This window comes from Salvelinus namaycush, chromosome 31 (assembly GCF_016432855.1).
Source record: "Salvelinus namaycush isolate Seneca chromosome 31, SaNama_1.0, whole genome shotgun sequence".
Taxonomy (NCBI): domain Eukaryota; kingdom Metazoa; phylum Chordata; class Actinopteri; order Salmoniformes; family Salmonidae; genus Salvelinus; species Salvelinus namaycush.
The window spans coordinates 2,744,668-2,757,916 of record NC_052337.1 but is presented as its reverse complement, the minus strand read 5'-3'; the positions used below and the strand labels follow the sequence as shown (position 1 = coordinate 2,757,916).

General features: G+C 45.3%; 1 protein-coding gene across 1 annotated transcript in view; it reads left to right on the top strand.

The window, feature by feature from the left end:
• The window catches only part of LOC120026148 (protein Shroom3-like), a 53,701-nt gene that overhangs the window by 22,833 nt on the left and 17,619 nt on the right, over positions 1-13,249 (top strand). The window contains exons 6-11 of the mRNA XM_038970968.1: positions 37-751; positions 1,063-1,821; positions 8,857-8,939; positions 9,634-9,874; positions 10,117-10,685; positions 10,891-11,304. Coding sequence (XP_038826896.1) covers positions 37-751; positions 1,063-1,821; positions 8,857-8,939; positions 9,634-9,874; positions 10,117-10,685; positions 10,891-11,304 — 2,781 coding nt within the window. The remainder of the gene's footprint in view (positions 1-36; positions 752-1,062; positions 1,822-8,856; positions 8,940-9,633; positions 9,875-10,116; positions 10,686-10,890; positions 11,305-13,249) is intronic.

The window sequence follows — 13,249 nt, the reverse complement described above, 5'->3', positions numbered from 1 at the left end:
TGCGTGGCTAATAAAAAGTGATTGTGATTCTGACAGAGAGTTCCATTGGAGGGATGACCTGCAGGACCTACTGGGGACCATCCAGGACACATCCTTTAACCGGGCCTACAGGGACAGTATCAAGGACGCCCAGTCCAAGGTGCTCCGATCCACCTCCTTTAGACGCAGGGACCTGGGAATCAGCTCCAGCTCTAACCAGAGCTCCAACAACCCACCTCCTGGTGTCAACAACAACGCCCCTCCTGGTGTCAACAACAACGCCCCTCCTGGTGTCAACAACAACTCCCCTCCTGGTGTCAACAACAACCCACTTCCTGGTGTCAACAACAACTCCCCTCCTGGTGTCAACAACAACCCACTTCCTGGTGTCAACAACAACGCCCCTCCCGTCCCCGCTAAGCACTTATCCTTGGAGAGGAAGGCAATGGCCCCCAAGACCGGTCCCAAACCCTCCATTGTCACCACCACTGTACCAGCCTCTGCCCCAGCCACTTCCCTGTCCCCTCACACCCCAAAAGAGAGGCACACGATCACCACCCCAGACCCAGTCCCAGCCCCAACCACCTCTCCCTCCCCTCACACCCCCAGAGAGAGGCACCTTGTCACCCCCAAGCCCGAGAGGTTCAGCCCCCCAGAGCTCCCCATTGTCTCAGCCTTGGGCCCACCAGTCCCGGCCCGAATCGGTGGGCGTAAGAGGCTCACCATGGAGCAGAAGAAGAGATCGTACTCCGAGCCAGAGAACATGCACGAGGTAGGTGAACGTATCCAGGATGCCATCTCCTGCTGTTTTGTCTTGGAACAAAGTACTTAAAGGTAGACTCAGCGAGATGGCATTGCAACAAAACACCACCACCGATATTGAGATGAGCACAATCACAGTCACACAGATGATCTGTGCATGGATGTGCTTTGCACTGCTACAGTGTGGTTTAGTCTCAGGCTTTAACGCTCTTAGTTGTTGTGGAAACTGACCCACTATGCCTTTGCTTCATGCAACGTCACCTTGCTACCTTACTGCTCTCCATTCAGGGGATCTGCACTGACTCTGTGCCTCTCTTCTAGGTGGGGTTAGAGTCTGACCCGAGGAGGAGTGCCCAGCACCAACAGATCCTGTTCCCAGGCACAGAGACCAGCGTGGCAGACCGCAGGAGGATGTTTGAGGTGGCAACCAGTCGCAGCCTGAGCTCCAGCTCTCAGGATCCCCAGACCCTCCAGGGCTCCCAGGCTGGTCTAGCCGTCTCCCGGCCGGAGCTCTGGCAGCTGCAGCAGGATGCCCTGGCTGACTACATGGAGAGGAAGAGAGGCTGGAGGACAGACAGGGACAGGTCCGAGGGGAGACGGCATCGTCACCGGCCCCACAGTGCCTACCTCCAGCCCTTCACAGACACCCATAGTGTCTCTTCCACCTCCACCACCAGCCTAGCCTCTCTCCAAGAGCTGTTTGGCCCAGACAGCAGCCTCTCTGGTGAGGAGAGGCTCTGCTCCACCCTGCCTCCCGGTCTGCAGCTCCAGGGCAGTGTATACCCAGGCAGGGTGACCGCACCACACATCCATACCCAGGCCCCCACCTCAGTCTCCACCTCCCACCAATACCCCACTGGATTTGGATCCAACAGGCCTCTGGAGGGAGTGCCAGCACCAGCCAAGGCCTACGAGGCTTTCCGGAGCCAGCGAGGCGATGGGTCCTTTGAAAGAGCGACTCCAGCCCGGAGCTCTGGGAAGTCGGCCTCAGCGGAGGATCTTCTAGAGCACTCTGAGGAGAGGCCTGCACCACAGCACTTCAGATCCCGCTCCTCGCCCTCTGTAGAGAGGCTCAACCAGGTACACTCTCTGTCTTTTAGATTTTTTTTTGTGAATGAAATGCTACTCTGGTACAAGACCAAAATAGAAGCACCGTGCAATTCAGTTCCATAAAAACAGGTGACTTTAGGTCTAGTTTTAGCTGTATATCTCAGGTTAGATGGTATATTAACTAGCCTGGTCCCAGATCTCTTTGTGTTGTCTTTAGTTTTTTTAAGGGGTAGATATTGCAGATAGATTGTAGCTTCTATCAATGTAATTGTCGGCATCATTTCCAATCCCCCATATATGTTTTTACAAATATATATATAAACGTCCTCTCACTGTCAACTGCGTTTATTATTATTTTTTATTTATTTTTTAAAATTTTATCCCCTTTTCTCCCCAATTTCGTGGTATCCAATTGTTAGTAATTACTATCTTGTCTCATCGCTACAACTCCCGTACGGGCTCGGGAGAGACGAAGGTCGAAAGCCACGCGTCCTCCGAAGCACAACCCAACCAAGCCGCACTGCTTCTTAACACAGCGCGCCTCCAACCCGGAAGCCAGCCGCACCAATGTGTCGGAGGAAACACCGTGCACCTAGCTACCTTGGTTAGCGCAAACAGGAGTCGCTGGAGCGCGATGAGACAAGGATATCCCGACCGGCCAAACCCTCCCAAACACAGACGACGCTAGGCCAATTGGACTAGGACTAGTAAAGGGTTAGTACTACTCTAATACAGGACTAGTAAAGGGTTAGGGTTAGTACTACTCTAATACAGGACTAGTAAAGGGTTAGTACTACTCTAATACAGGACTAGTAAAGGGTTAGAGTTAGTACTACTCCAATACAGGACTAGTAAAGGGTTAGTACTACGCTAATACATGACTAGTAAAGGGTTAGGGTTAGTACTACTCTAATACAGGACTAGTAAAGGGTTAGTACTACTCTAATACAGGACTAGTAAAGGGTTAGTACTACTCTAATACAGGACTAGTAAAGGGTTAGGGTTAGTACTACTCTAATACAGGACTAGTAAAGGGTTAGTACTACTCTAATACAGGACTAGTAAAGGGTTAGGGTTAGTACTACTCTAATACAGGACTAGTAAAGGGTTAGGGTTAGTACTACTCTAATACAGGACTAGTAAAGGGTTAGTACTACTCTAATACAGGACTAGTAAAGGGTTAGAGTTAGTACTACTCTAATACAGGACTAGTAAAGGGTTAGGGTTAGAACTACTCTAATACAGGACTAGTAAAGGGTTAGGGTTAGTACTACTCTAATACAGGACTAGTAAAGGGTTAGTACTACTCTAATACAGGACTAGTAAAGGGTTAGAGTTAGTACTACTCCAATACAGGATTAGTAAAGGGTTAGTACTACTCTAATACAGGACTAGTAAAGGGTTAGTACTACTCTAATACAGGACTAGTAAAGGGTTAGGGTTAGTACTACTCTAATACAGGACTAGTAAAGGGTTAGTACTACTCTAATACAGGACTAGTAAAGGGTTAGGGTTAGTACTACTCTAATACAGAACTAGTAAAGGGTTAGGGTTAGTACTACTCTAATACAGGACTAGTAAAGGGTTAGTACTACTCTAATACAGGACTAGTAAAGGGTTAGTACTACTCTAATATAGGACTAGTAAAGGGTTAGTACTACTCTAATACAGGACTAGTAAAGGGTTAGAGTTAGTACTACTCTAATACAGAACTAGTAAAGGGTTAGTACTACTCTAATACAGGACAGGTAAAGGGTTAGTACTACTCTAATACAGGACTAGTAAAGGGTTAGAGTTAGTACTACTCTAATACAGGACTAGTAAAGGGTTAGAGTTAGTACTACTCTAATACAGGACTAGTAAAGGGTTAGTACTACTCTAATACAGGACTGGTAAAGGGTTAGGGTTAGTACTACTCTAATACAGGACTAGTAAAGGGTTAGTACTACTCTAATACAGGACTAGTAAAGGGTTAGGGTTAGTACTACTCTAATACAGGACTAGTAAAGGGTTAGTACTACTCTAATACAGGACTAGTAAAGGGTTAGTACTACTCTAATACAGGACTAGTAAAGGGTTAGTACTACTCTAATACAGGACTAGTAAAGGGTTAGTACTACTCTAATACAGGACTAGTAAAGGGTTAGCACTACTCTAATACAGGACTAGTAAAGGGTTAGTACTACTCTAATACAGGACTAGTAAAGGGTTAGTACTACTCTAATACAGGACTAGTAAAGGGTTAGTACTACTCTAATACAGGACTAGTAAAGGGTTAGAGTTAGTACTACTCTAATACAGGACTAGTAAAGGGTTAGTACTACTCTAATACAGGACTAGTAAAGGGTTAGTACTACTCTAATACAGGACTAGTAAAGGGTTAGTACTACTCTAATACAGGACTAGTAAAGGGTTAGAACTACTCTAATACAGGACTAGTAAAGGGTTAGTACTACTCTAATACAGGACTAGTAAAGGGTTAGAGTTAGTACTACTCTAATACAGGACTAGTAAAGGGTTAGGGTTAGTACTACTCTAATACAGGACTAGTAAAGGGTTAGTACTACTCTAATACAGGACTAGTAAAGGGTTAGTACTACTCTAATACAGGACTAGTAAAGGGTTAGGGTTAGTACTACTCTAATACAGGACTAGTAAAGGGTTAGTACTACTCTAATACAGGACTAGTAAAGGGTTAGTACTACTTTAATACAGGACTAGTAAAGGGTTAGGGTTAGTACTACTCCAATACAGGACTAGTAAAGGGTTAGTACTACTCTAATACAGGACTAGTAAAGGGTTAGAGTTAGTACTACTCTAATACAGGACTAGTAAAGGGTTAGAGTTAGTACTACTCTAATACAGGACTAGTAAAGGGTTAGTACTACTATAATACAGGACTAGTAAAGGGTTAGGGTTAGTATTACTCTAATACAGGACTAGTAAAGGGTTAGGGTTAGTACTACTCTAATACAGGACTAGTAAAGGGTTAGGGTTAGTACTACTCTAATACAGGACTAGTAAAGGGTTAGTACTACTCTAATACAGGACTAGTAAAGGGTTAGTACCACTCTAATACAGGACTAGTAAAGGGTTAGTACTACTCTAATACAGGACTAGTAAAGGGTTAGTACTACTCTAATACAGGACTAGTAAAGGGTTTGCACTACTTTAATACAGGACTAGTAAAGGGTTAGTACTACTCTAATACAGGACTAGTAAAGGGTTAGTACTACTCTAATACAGGACTAGTAAAGGGTTAGTACTACTCTAATACAGGACTAGTAAAGGGTTAGAGTTAGTACTACGCTAATACAGGACTAGTAAAGGGTTAGGGTTAGTACTACTCTAATACAGGACTAGTAAAGGGTTAGTACTACTCTAATACAGGACTAGTAAAGGGTTAGTACTACTCTAATACAGGACTAGTAAAGGGTTAGGGTTAGTACTACTCTAATACAGGACTAGTAAAGGGTTAGGGTTTGTACTACTTTAATACAGGACTAGTAAAGGGTTAGTACTACTCTAATACAGGACTAGTAAAGGGTTAGAACTACTCTAATACAGGACTAGTAAAGGGTTAGTACTACTATAATACAGGACTAGTAAAGGGTTAGGGTTAGTATTACTCTAATACAGGACTAGTAAAGGGTTAGGGTTAGTACTACTCTAATACAGGACTAGTAAAGGGTTAGTACTACTCTAATACAGGACTAGTAAAGGGTTAGTACTACTCTAATACAGGACTAGTAAAGGGTTAGTACTACTCTAATACAGGACTAGTAAAGGGTTAGGGTTAGTACTACTCTAATACAGGACTAGTAAAGGGTTAGGGTTAGTACTACTCTAATACAGGACTAGTAAAGGGTTAGTACTACTCTAATACAGGACTAGTAAAGGGTTAGTACTACTCTAATACAGAACTAGTAAAGGGTTAGTACTACTCCAATACAGGACTAGTAAAGGGTTAGTACTACTCTAATACAGGACTAGTAAAGGGTTAGAGTTAGTACTACTCTAATACAGGACTAGTAAAGGGTTAGAGTTAGCACTACTCTAATACAGGACTAGTAAAGGGTTAGGGTTAGTACTACTCTAATACAGGACTAGTAAAGGGTTAGTACTACTCCAATACAGGACTAGTAAAGGGTTAGGGTTAGTACTACTCTAATACAGGACTAGTAAAGGGTTAGGGTTAGTACTACTCTAATACAGGACTAGTAAAGGGTTAGTACTACTCTAATACAGAACTAGTAAAGGGTTAGGGTTAGTACTACTCTAATACAGGACTAGTAAAGGGTTAGTACTACTCTAATACAGGACTAGTAAAGGGTTAGTACTACTCTAATACAGGACTAGTAAAGGGTTAGTACTACTCTAATACAGGACTAGTAAAGGGTTAGTACTACTCTAATACAGGACTAGTAAAGGGTTAGTACTACTCTAATACAGAACTAGTAAAGGGTTAGAGTTAGTACTACTCTAATACAGGACTAGTAAAGGGTTAGTACTACTCTAATACAGGACAGGTAAAGGGTTAGTACTACTCTAATACAGGACTAGTAAAGGGTTAGTACTACTCTAATACAGGACTAGTAAAGGGTTAGGGTTAGCACTACTCTAATACAGGACTAGTAAAGGGTTAGGGTTAGTACTACTCTAATACAGGACTAGTAAAGGGTTAGTACTACTCTAATACAGGACTAGTAAAGGGTTAGAGTTAGTACTACTCCAATACAGGACTAGTAAAGGGTTAGAGTTAGTACTACTCTAATACAGGACTAGTAAAGGGTTAGTACTACTCCAATACAGGACTAGTAAAGGGTTAGTACTACTCTAATACAGGACTAGTAAAGGGTTAGTACTACTCTAATACAGAACTAGTAAAGGGTTAGTACTACTCTAATACAGGACTAGTAAAGGGTTAGAGTTAGTACTACTCTAATACAGGACTAGTAAAGGGTTAGTACTACTCTAATACAGGACTAGTAAAGGGTTAGGGTTAGTACTACTCTAATACAGGACTAGTAAAGGGTTAGGGTTAGTACTACTCCAATACAGGACTAGTAAAGGGTTAGTACTACTCTAATACAGGACTAGTAAAGGGTTAGAGTTAGTACTACTCTAATACAGGACTAGTAAAGGGTTAGTACTACTCTAATACAGGACTAGTAAAGGGTTAGTACTACTCCAATACAGGACTAGTAAAGGGTTAGTACTACTCTAATACAGGACTAGTAAAGGGTTAGAGTTAGTACTACTCTAATACAGGACTAGTAAAGGGTTAGTACTACTCTAATACAGGACTAGTAAAGGGTTAGTACTACTCTAATACAGGACTAGTAAAGGGTTAGGGTTAGTACTACTCCAATACAGGACTAGTAAAGTGTTAGTACTACTCTAATACAGGACTAGTAAAGGGTTAGAGTTAGTACTACTCTAATACAGGACTAGTAAAGGGTTAGTACTACTCTAATACAGGACTAGTAAAGGGTTAGTACTACTCCAATACAGGACTAGTAAAGGGTTAGTACTACTCTAATACAGGACTAGTAAAGGGTTAGAGTTAGTACTACTCCAATACAGGACTAATAAAGGCCTAGTGCACTACTTTTTGTGAAAATGTTTATTTAATTTTTTGGGATTCATATATTTTTTAAATGTTTTTCAGGGGGGTGCTCCAGCATCCTCAGCACCCCTACTTCCTGTGGCTATGCCCCCTACTTCCTGTGGCTATGCCCCTATGGTGAACGAGGGGCTTGTAGAATCATGATTATTTCAAGTTTTTTAGTTCATCGTTCGCCGGAATGGGTTTCTGCATGCTCCAGGCATTACTGACTCAAATGAACGAAATGAAAGATTTATTATTTCGACTGAACGAGTCGGAAAGATCTGAGTCAGTATAAGAGCGATGGCCAATAACACAATGAGTTTTCATAAGTTGCTGTTCTGATTAGTGCACCGAGTTCTGCAGCAGCTGACTGCGTTAGCTAATGCTAATGCTACGACGTTATCACATCGATCAAATGTTACAAAGTACCAAGCCACACCTGTGCCAGCTGTCGAAGCCAATTTCTGAGAACAGACCTATAACTTTGGTGCAGTAAAACTTTATCAGAAAGCTGGCTGGCGGACTAGCTACCGAGCAAAATCTGGAGATGAGTTCCACGATTTGCCAGACAGATGGCTCCTGGCAACTGAGTGTCGTGTTAGGATAACGCCATCTGACGGAAGACAATGGTAGTGTATGTAGCGACTCTCTCGCTCTGAGTGCTTACAGACTTACTGACGATCTCACTGCACATACCAATCTGGAGAAACACACACAGGCACACACACACACACACACACACACACACACACACACACACACACACACACACACACACACACACACACACACACACACACACACACACACACACACACACACACACACACACACACACACACACACACACACAGCACCAGCGTGGAGACATAATCCCACTATGAATCATCCTCTCTAACATTGCTACAGTATAAACCCACCGTGACTCCATCGCCAGGGGAAGTATACCCCCCTGAATATTTATACTCAACGTAAACACTAATAATCATAAAATGTCCGTCCAAATATCATCCTATTCCCTATCTAGTGCACTACTTTGGACCGCAGACTGCTGTTTTCCAATCCTACTGTGGGTGGGTTTTTCCTAAATAAATCAATATCCATAACTTCTGTGTCAGCCTGAATCACTCTGGAATGTTATGGTTTACCTCATCCTCCTCTCACAAAGTAACCATCTCTCTCTCTCTCTCTTTTTCTCTCACTCGCTCTCTCTCTACCCCCCCCGACCCCCCCATCGCCCTCTCTCTCTCTCTCTGCCTCCGCCCTCTCTCTCTCTCTTTTTCTCTCGCTTGCTCTCTCTCTACCCATCCCCCACCCCCATCGCTCTCTCTCTCTCTCTCCCTCGCTCTCTTTTTCTCTCGCTCTCTCTCTACCCCCCCGACCCCCCCCATCGCCCTCTCTCCCTCTCTGCCTCCGCCCTCTCTCTTTCTCTCTCCATCCCTCTCTCCTTTCAGGACTTCATGACAGGAGGAGATCTGAGGATGTTTCCGGACTTTTCTAATGAACCCCAGCTGTTCACACACAATGACAACAACAGGTTTGTTTCCATAGAGACAGAACCTTTTGTGTACACCCCAATCGGAACCCTATTCCCTATATAGTGCACTCCTTATGACCAGGACCCATAGAGCTCAGGGCCCATTGAACTCTGGTCAAAAGTAGTGCACTACATAGGAAATAGGATGCTATTGGCCATTAGCAGAAGAAAAAGTCTCTCTGGATAAGAGCGTCTGCTAAATGACTCACATGTAAACAAATGTACATTTGGGACTCACGCCGTCTGTACGTCTGTCAAATTCATTACATATACAACGGGGTAATAACCAACAGTACTCCTCACATACTTGTCTTAGTAGTTAAGGCCAAAGTGTTTTCCACTTTAGTCATCCCATAGTTTCTGATGATCTCTCACATTTTTTCCCCTCAAAGAACTACGTTGATGATGGGAACTGAGAAAAGTTTTTTTAAACATTTTTAAACATGCAGCAGACTTTTTAAGGTAATAGCCCCTGGTCAGCGCCTTACTTGGTCAGTGTTCTACTGTTCTGTTCGCTGCTATTTTAGAGCAGGATTGTCCTGGTTGGTGCAGAATTCCTGGCATTTAGTAGGGAAAACCCCCTGGCAAACATGGATGAAAAATGGCATGCCAGGGATGGATGTGATTGGAAAGAAGGGTAGGAGCTCATACACTCAACAGTCTTGTGTGTGTGTGTGTGTGTATTTCTTTCCAGGTCCATGGACAAGCAGCGTTTAAAGCGTCCCGTCTCAGCCTCCCAGTCCCAGTATGTGGCCACCCACTACCTGCTGAATCAGGGTCCTTCCCAAAGCAACACCCCTGTGATGAGGAGAGAGAGGCAGAGGAACCCCGACCGTCAGCGGGCCCTTAGTACATCCGGCCTGGCTGCCTCTGTAGGTCTACCCTGCCCCTTCTCCTCCCCAGGCACCAGCCCCAGCACTAGCCTTGACTGGCAGGTATGTCTATCTGTCTGTCTGGCTGTCTGTCCGGCTGAATGTCCTGTGATGCATTTTGTATCTAAGTTTTTGTGTTGCCTTTGTTTAACCAGGTAAATAATTGAGATCACATTCTCTTTGACAGTAATGACCTGGCCAAGATAGAGTTTGGCTTGTGATGTATTCTAGATGTCAGGAAGGCCTATGTTGTTACCAGACACATTTCCCCTCAGGGATAATGAAGTATTCATGAATTCATTCAGGTCAGCGAGAGGTTAGGCCAGGGAAACCTGGATGCCATCGCCTTCCCCTGCCTGTCGCAGGTTGAGGCTCCCAGAGCCGTGTCCCCAGAGACCAGGCAGAGCCCCACAGCACATCAGAACCAGAACCAGAATCTGCAGACCAGGACCAGACTGGCCTCATCAGACACCAGCACTTCAGAGGAGACCCTGAAAGACTTCCCCATAGAGAGTCCGGCTACCGTACCAAAGACCATCCTACCTAAGACCCCTCCAACCCCACCTCCTCCTAAAACCTCTCCCAGACCACACCCCCTGCTCTCCCTCCGCATCTCAGAGTCCAACCTGCAGGAGACCCCGCCCTTACACATAGCCCCGCCCACACAGGTAGTCCCTCCAATAGTCTCCTTACAGGACTATGACGAGGTGTTCCTCCAGGAGCTGGCCCCTCCCTCCCCTCCTCCTCCCCCGCTCCCCATCAGGGAGACGGACATCACAGAGGACTTCCCTCCTCCTCCTCCCCTTCTCCTCCTCCCCTCCTGCTCACCCCCAGACAGAGAGGAGCATCATCCTGAGCTACAGCACTTCAACAGGTACAACATGCTGTCACCGCCACACATTACTAATGCACAATATAACAAAGTTTTTTTCCACTATTCTAATGTGCATAGACAAAGAGACACTGACAAGATCAACATAACACCTGATATAATGCAACAATGTTGAAATGTTCAATCTTTTAGAAAATTGTCTCCTCATCATTACTGCCATGTGTACCGTCTGTTTCTGTCCATGCAGCTGTGAGTTCGTGGAGGCTGTGTGTCCAGAGAGAAGACCATCTATCTCCTCCCCTTCCCCTTCCCCTCAGACAGTCCCCCCCTCTATCCCCCAGCCTGAGACCCCGACCCACCAGACCCCCATCGACCCCAGCAGCAGTAACCCAGATCCCCAGCAGGGGCCTAGCGGTAAGGAAAGCCTGGGGTTAGAGTACCATCTCCTGGCCAGGAGGGAGAGGTCTGCTGGGGAGCTGAGGGTGGAAGCCCTGGTCAGACAGCTGGTGTCCCGGGGGGATAAGACCCTGAGCCCGATACTGGACACCTGGCCCGGGGGCGGACGGACCAGCACCATGGACCTGATGGAAGAGATCTTCCCTGCTGGGGGAGGGAGGTTGCCGTGGCAACGCCGTAGGAGCAGCACCTGGCTGGAGGACAGGTGAGAGGGGGAGGAGACAAGGGAAGAGGGGACGGGAGGGGAGGAGGAGAGAGGTGGGGTGAGGTCTGGTTATCCGGAGGGACTAAGGAAGTATGTGTACGTGTGTGTTTGTGTGTGTGTGTGTGTGTGCGCGCTTGGTGTGTGTGTGTGTGTGTGTGCATGCGCTTGGTGTGTGTGTGTGTGTTTTATTCCTGTTATGTAACTTAATGATAGGCTAGACTATATGATCAGGGTTCATTAACAACAGGTATGCTATAACAGAGGGCCTTTGTTGAGTCTGATTACATTATGGCTCAGTTTATTGCTTGACGTCACAAAACAACTCTTAGGTTTCAGAATAGATCGTTAGTCTAAGTTGTGGAATTAGATTACATACAGTAAGAGCAGCTAAGTAAGCAAGTTTCCTTTAGGCTGGTGTTTTTACGTGATGTGAGGCTTAATGATTATACTATTCAAAACAAAAAAACGAACTTTGTATGGGCCCTTGTATGCCCTTGTATGGGCATTGGTCTGAAGCTGATAAATAAAGGAAATTCACATGAGCACCACAATACCTACTGCACCCCATGCTCTACCAAGATTTTCCAGAACCCAGCGTTGACCTACTACAGTAGCTATGTTGGTATTGTACTTCACTGTGTAGGCAGGTTGTTAAGGATTCAAACCTTCTCAAACAGCCTGATTCATTCTCATAGAGGAGGTGCTTCCACAATAATGAGATTTATACCACAGACAAGTTAAAGTATTGGATCCTTCACAAAATATAAAGAAATTGTGTAATGTTGTCCCACTCCTCTTCAATGGCTGTGTGAAGTTGCTGGATATTGGCGGGAACTGGAACACCCTGTCATACACGTCGAGCCAGGGCATCCCAAACATGCTCAGTGGGGTGACATATCTGGTGAATATGCAGGCCATGGAAGAACTTGGACATTTTCAGCTTCCAGGAATTGTGTACAGATCCTTGAGACATGGAGCCGTGCATGATCATGCTGAAACATAAGGTGATGTCGGCAGATGAATGGCACGATAATGGGCCTCAGGATCTCGTCACGGTATCGCTGAGCATTGAAAATTGCCATCGATAAAATGCAATTGTGTTCGTTGTCTGTAGCTTATGCCTGCCCCATACCATAACCCCACCACCATGGAGTACTCTGTTCACAACGTTGACATCAGCAAACTGCTCGCCCACAAGACACCATGTGCCCGGTACAGTTGAAACCGGGATTCATCCATGAAGAGCACACTTCTCCAGGGTGCCAGTGGGCATGAAGGTGAGCATTTGCCAACTGAAATCGGTTACGACGCCAAACTGCAGCCAGGTCAAGACCCTGGTGAGGACAACGAGCACATAGAGGAGCCTCCCTGAGATGGTTTCTGACAGTTTGTGCAGAAATTCTTCAGTTGTGCAAACCCACAGTTTCATCAGCTGTCCGAGTGGCTGGTCTCAAACGGTCCCGCAGGTGAAGAAGCCGGATGTGGAGGTCCTTGGCTGGTGTGGTTACATGTGGTCTGTGGGTGTGAGGCCGATTGGACGTACTTCAAAATTCTCTCAAAAGATGTTGGAGGCGGCTTAAGGTAGAGAAATTAACATTCAATTATCTGGCAACAGCTCTGGTGGACATTGCTGGAGTCAGCATGCCAGTTGAACGCTCCCTCAAAACTTGAGACATCTGTGGCATTGTGTTGTGTGACAAAACTGCACATTTTGGAGTGGCCTTTTATTGTCCCCAGCACAAGGTGCACCTGTGTAATGATCATGCTGTTTAATGAGCTTCTTGATATGCCACACCTGTCAGGTGGATGCATTATCTTGGCAAAAGGAAAAATGCTCACTAACAAGGATTTAAACAAATTTGTGCACCAAATTTGAGAGAAATAAGCTTTTTGTGTGTATGGAACATTTCTGGTATCTTTTATTTCAGCTCAGGAAACATGGGAC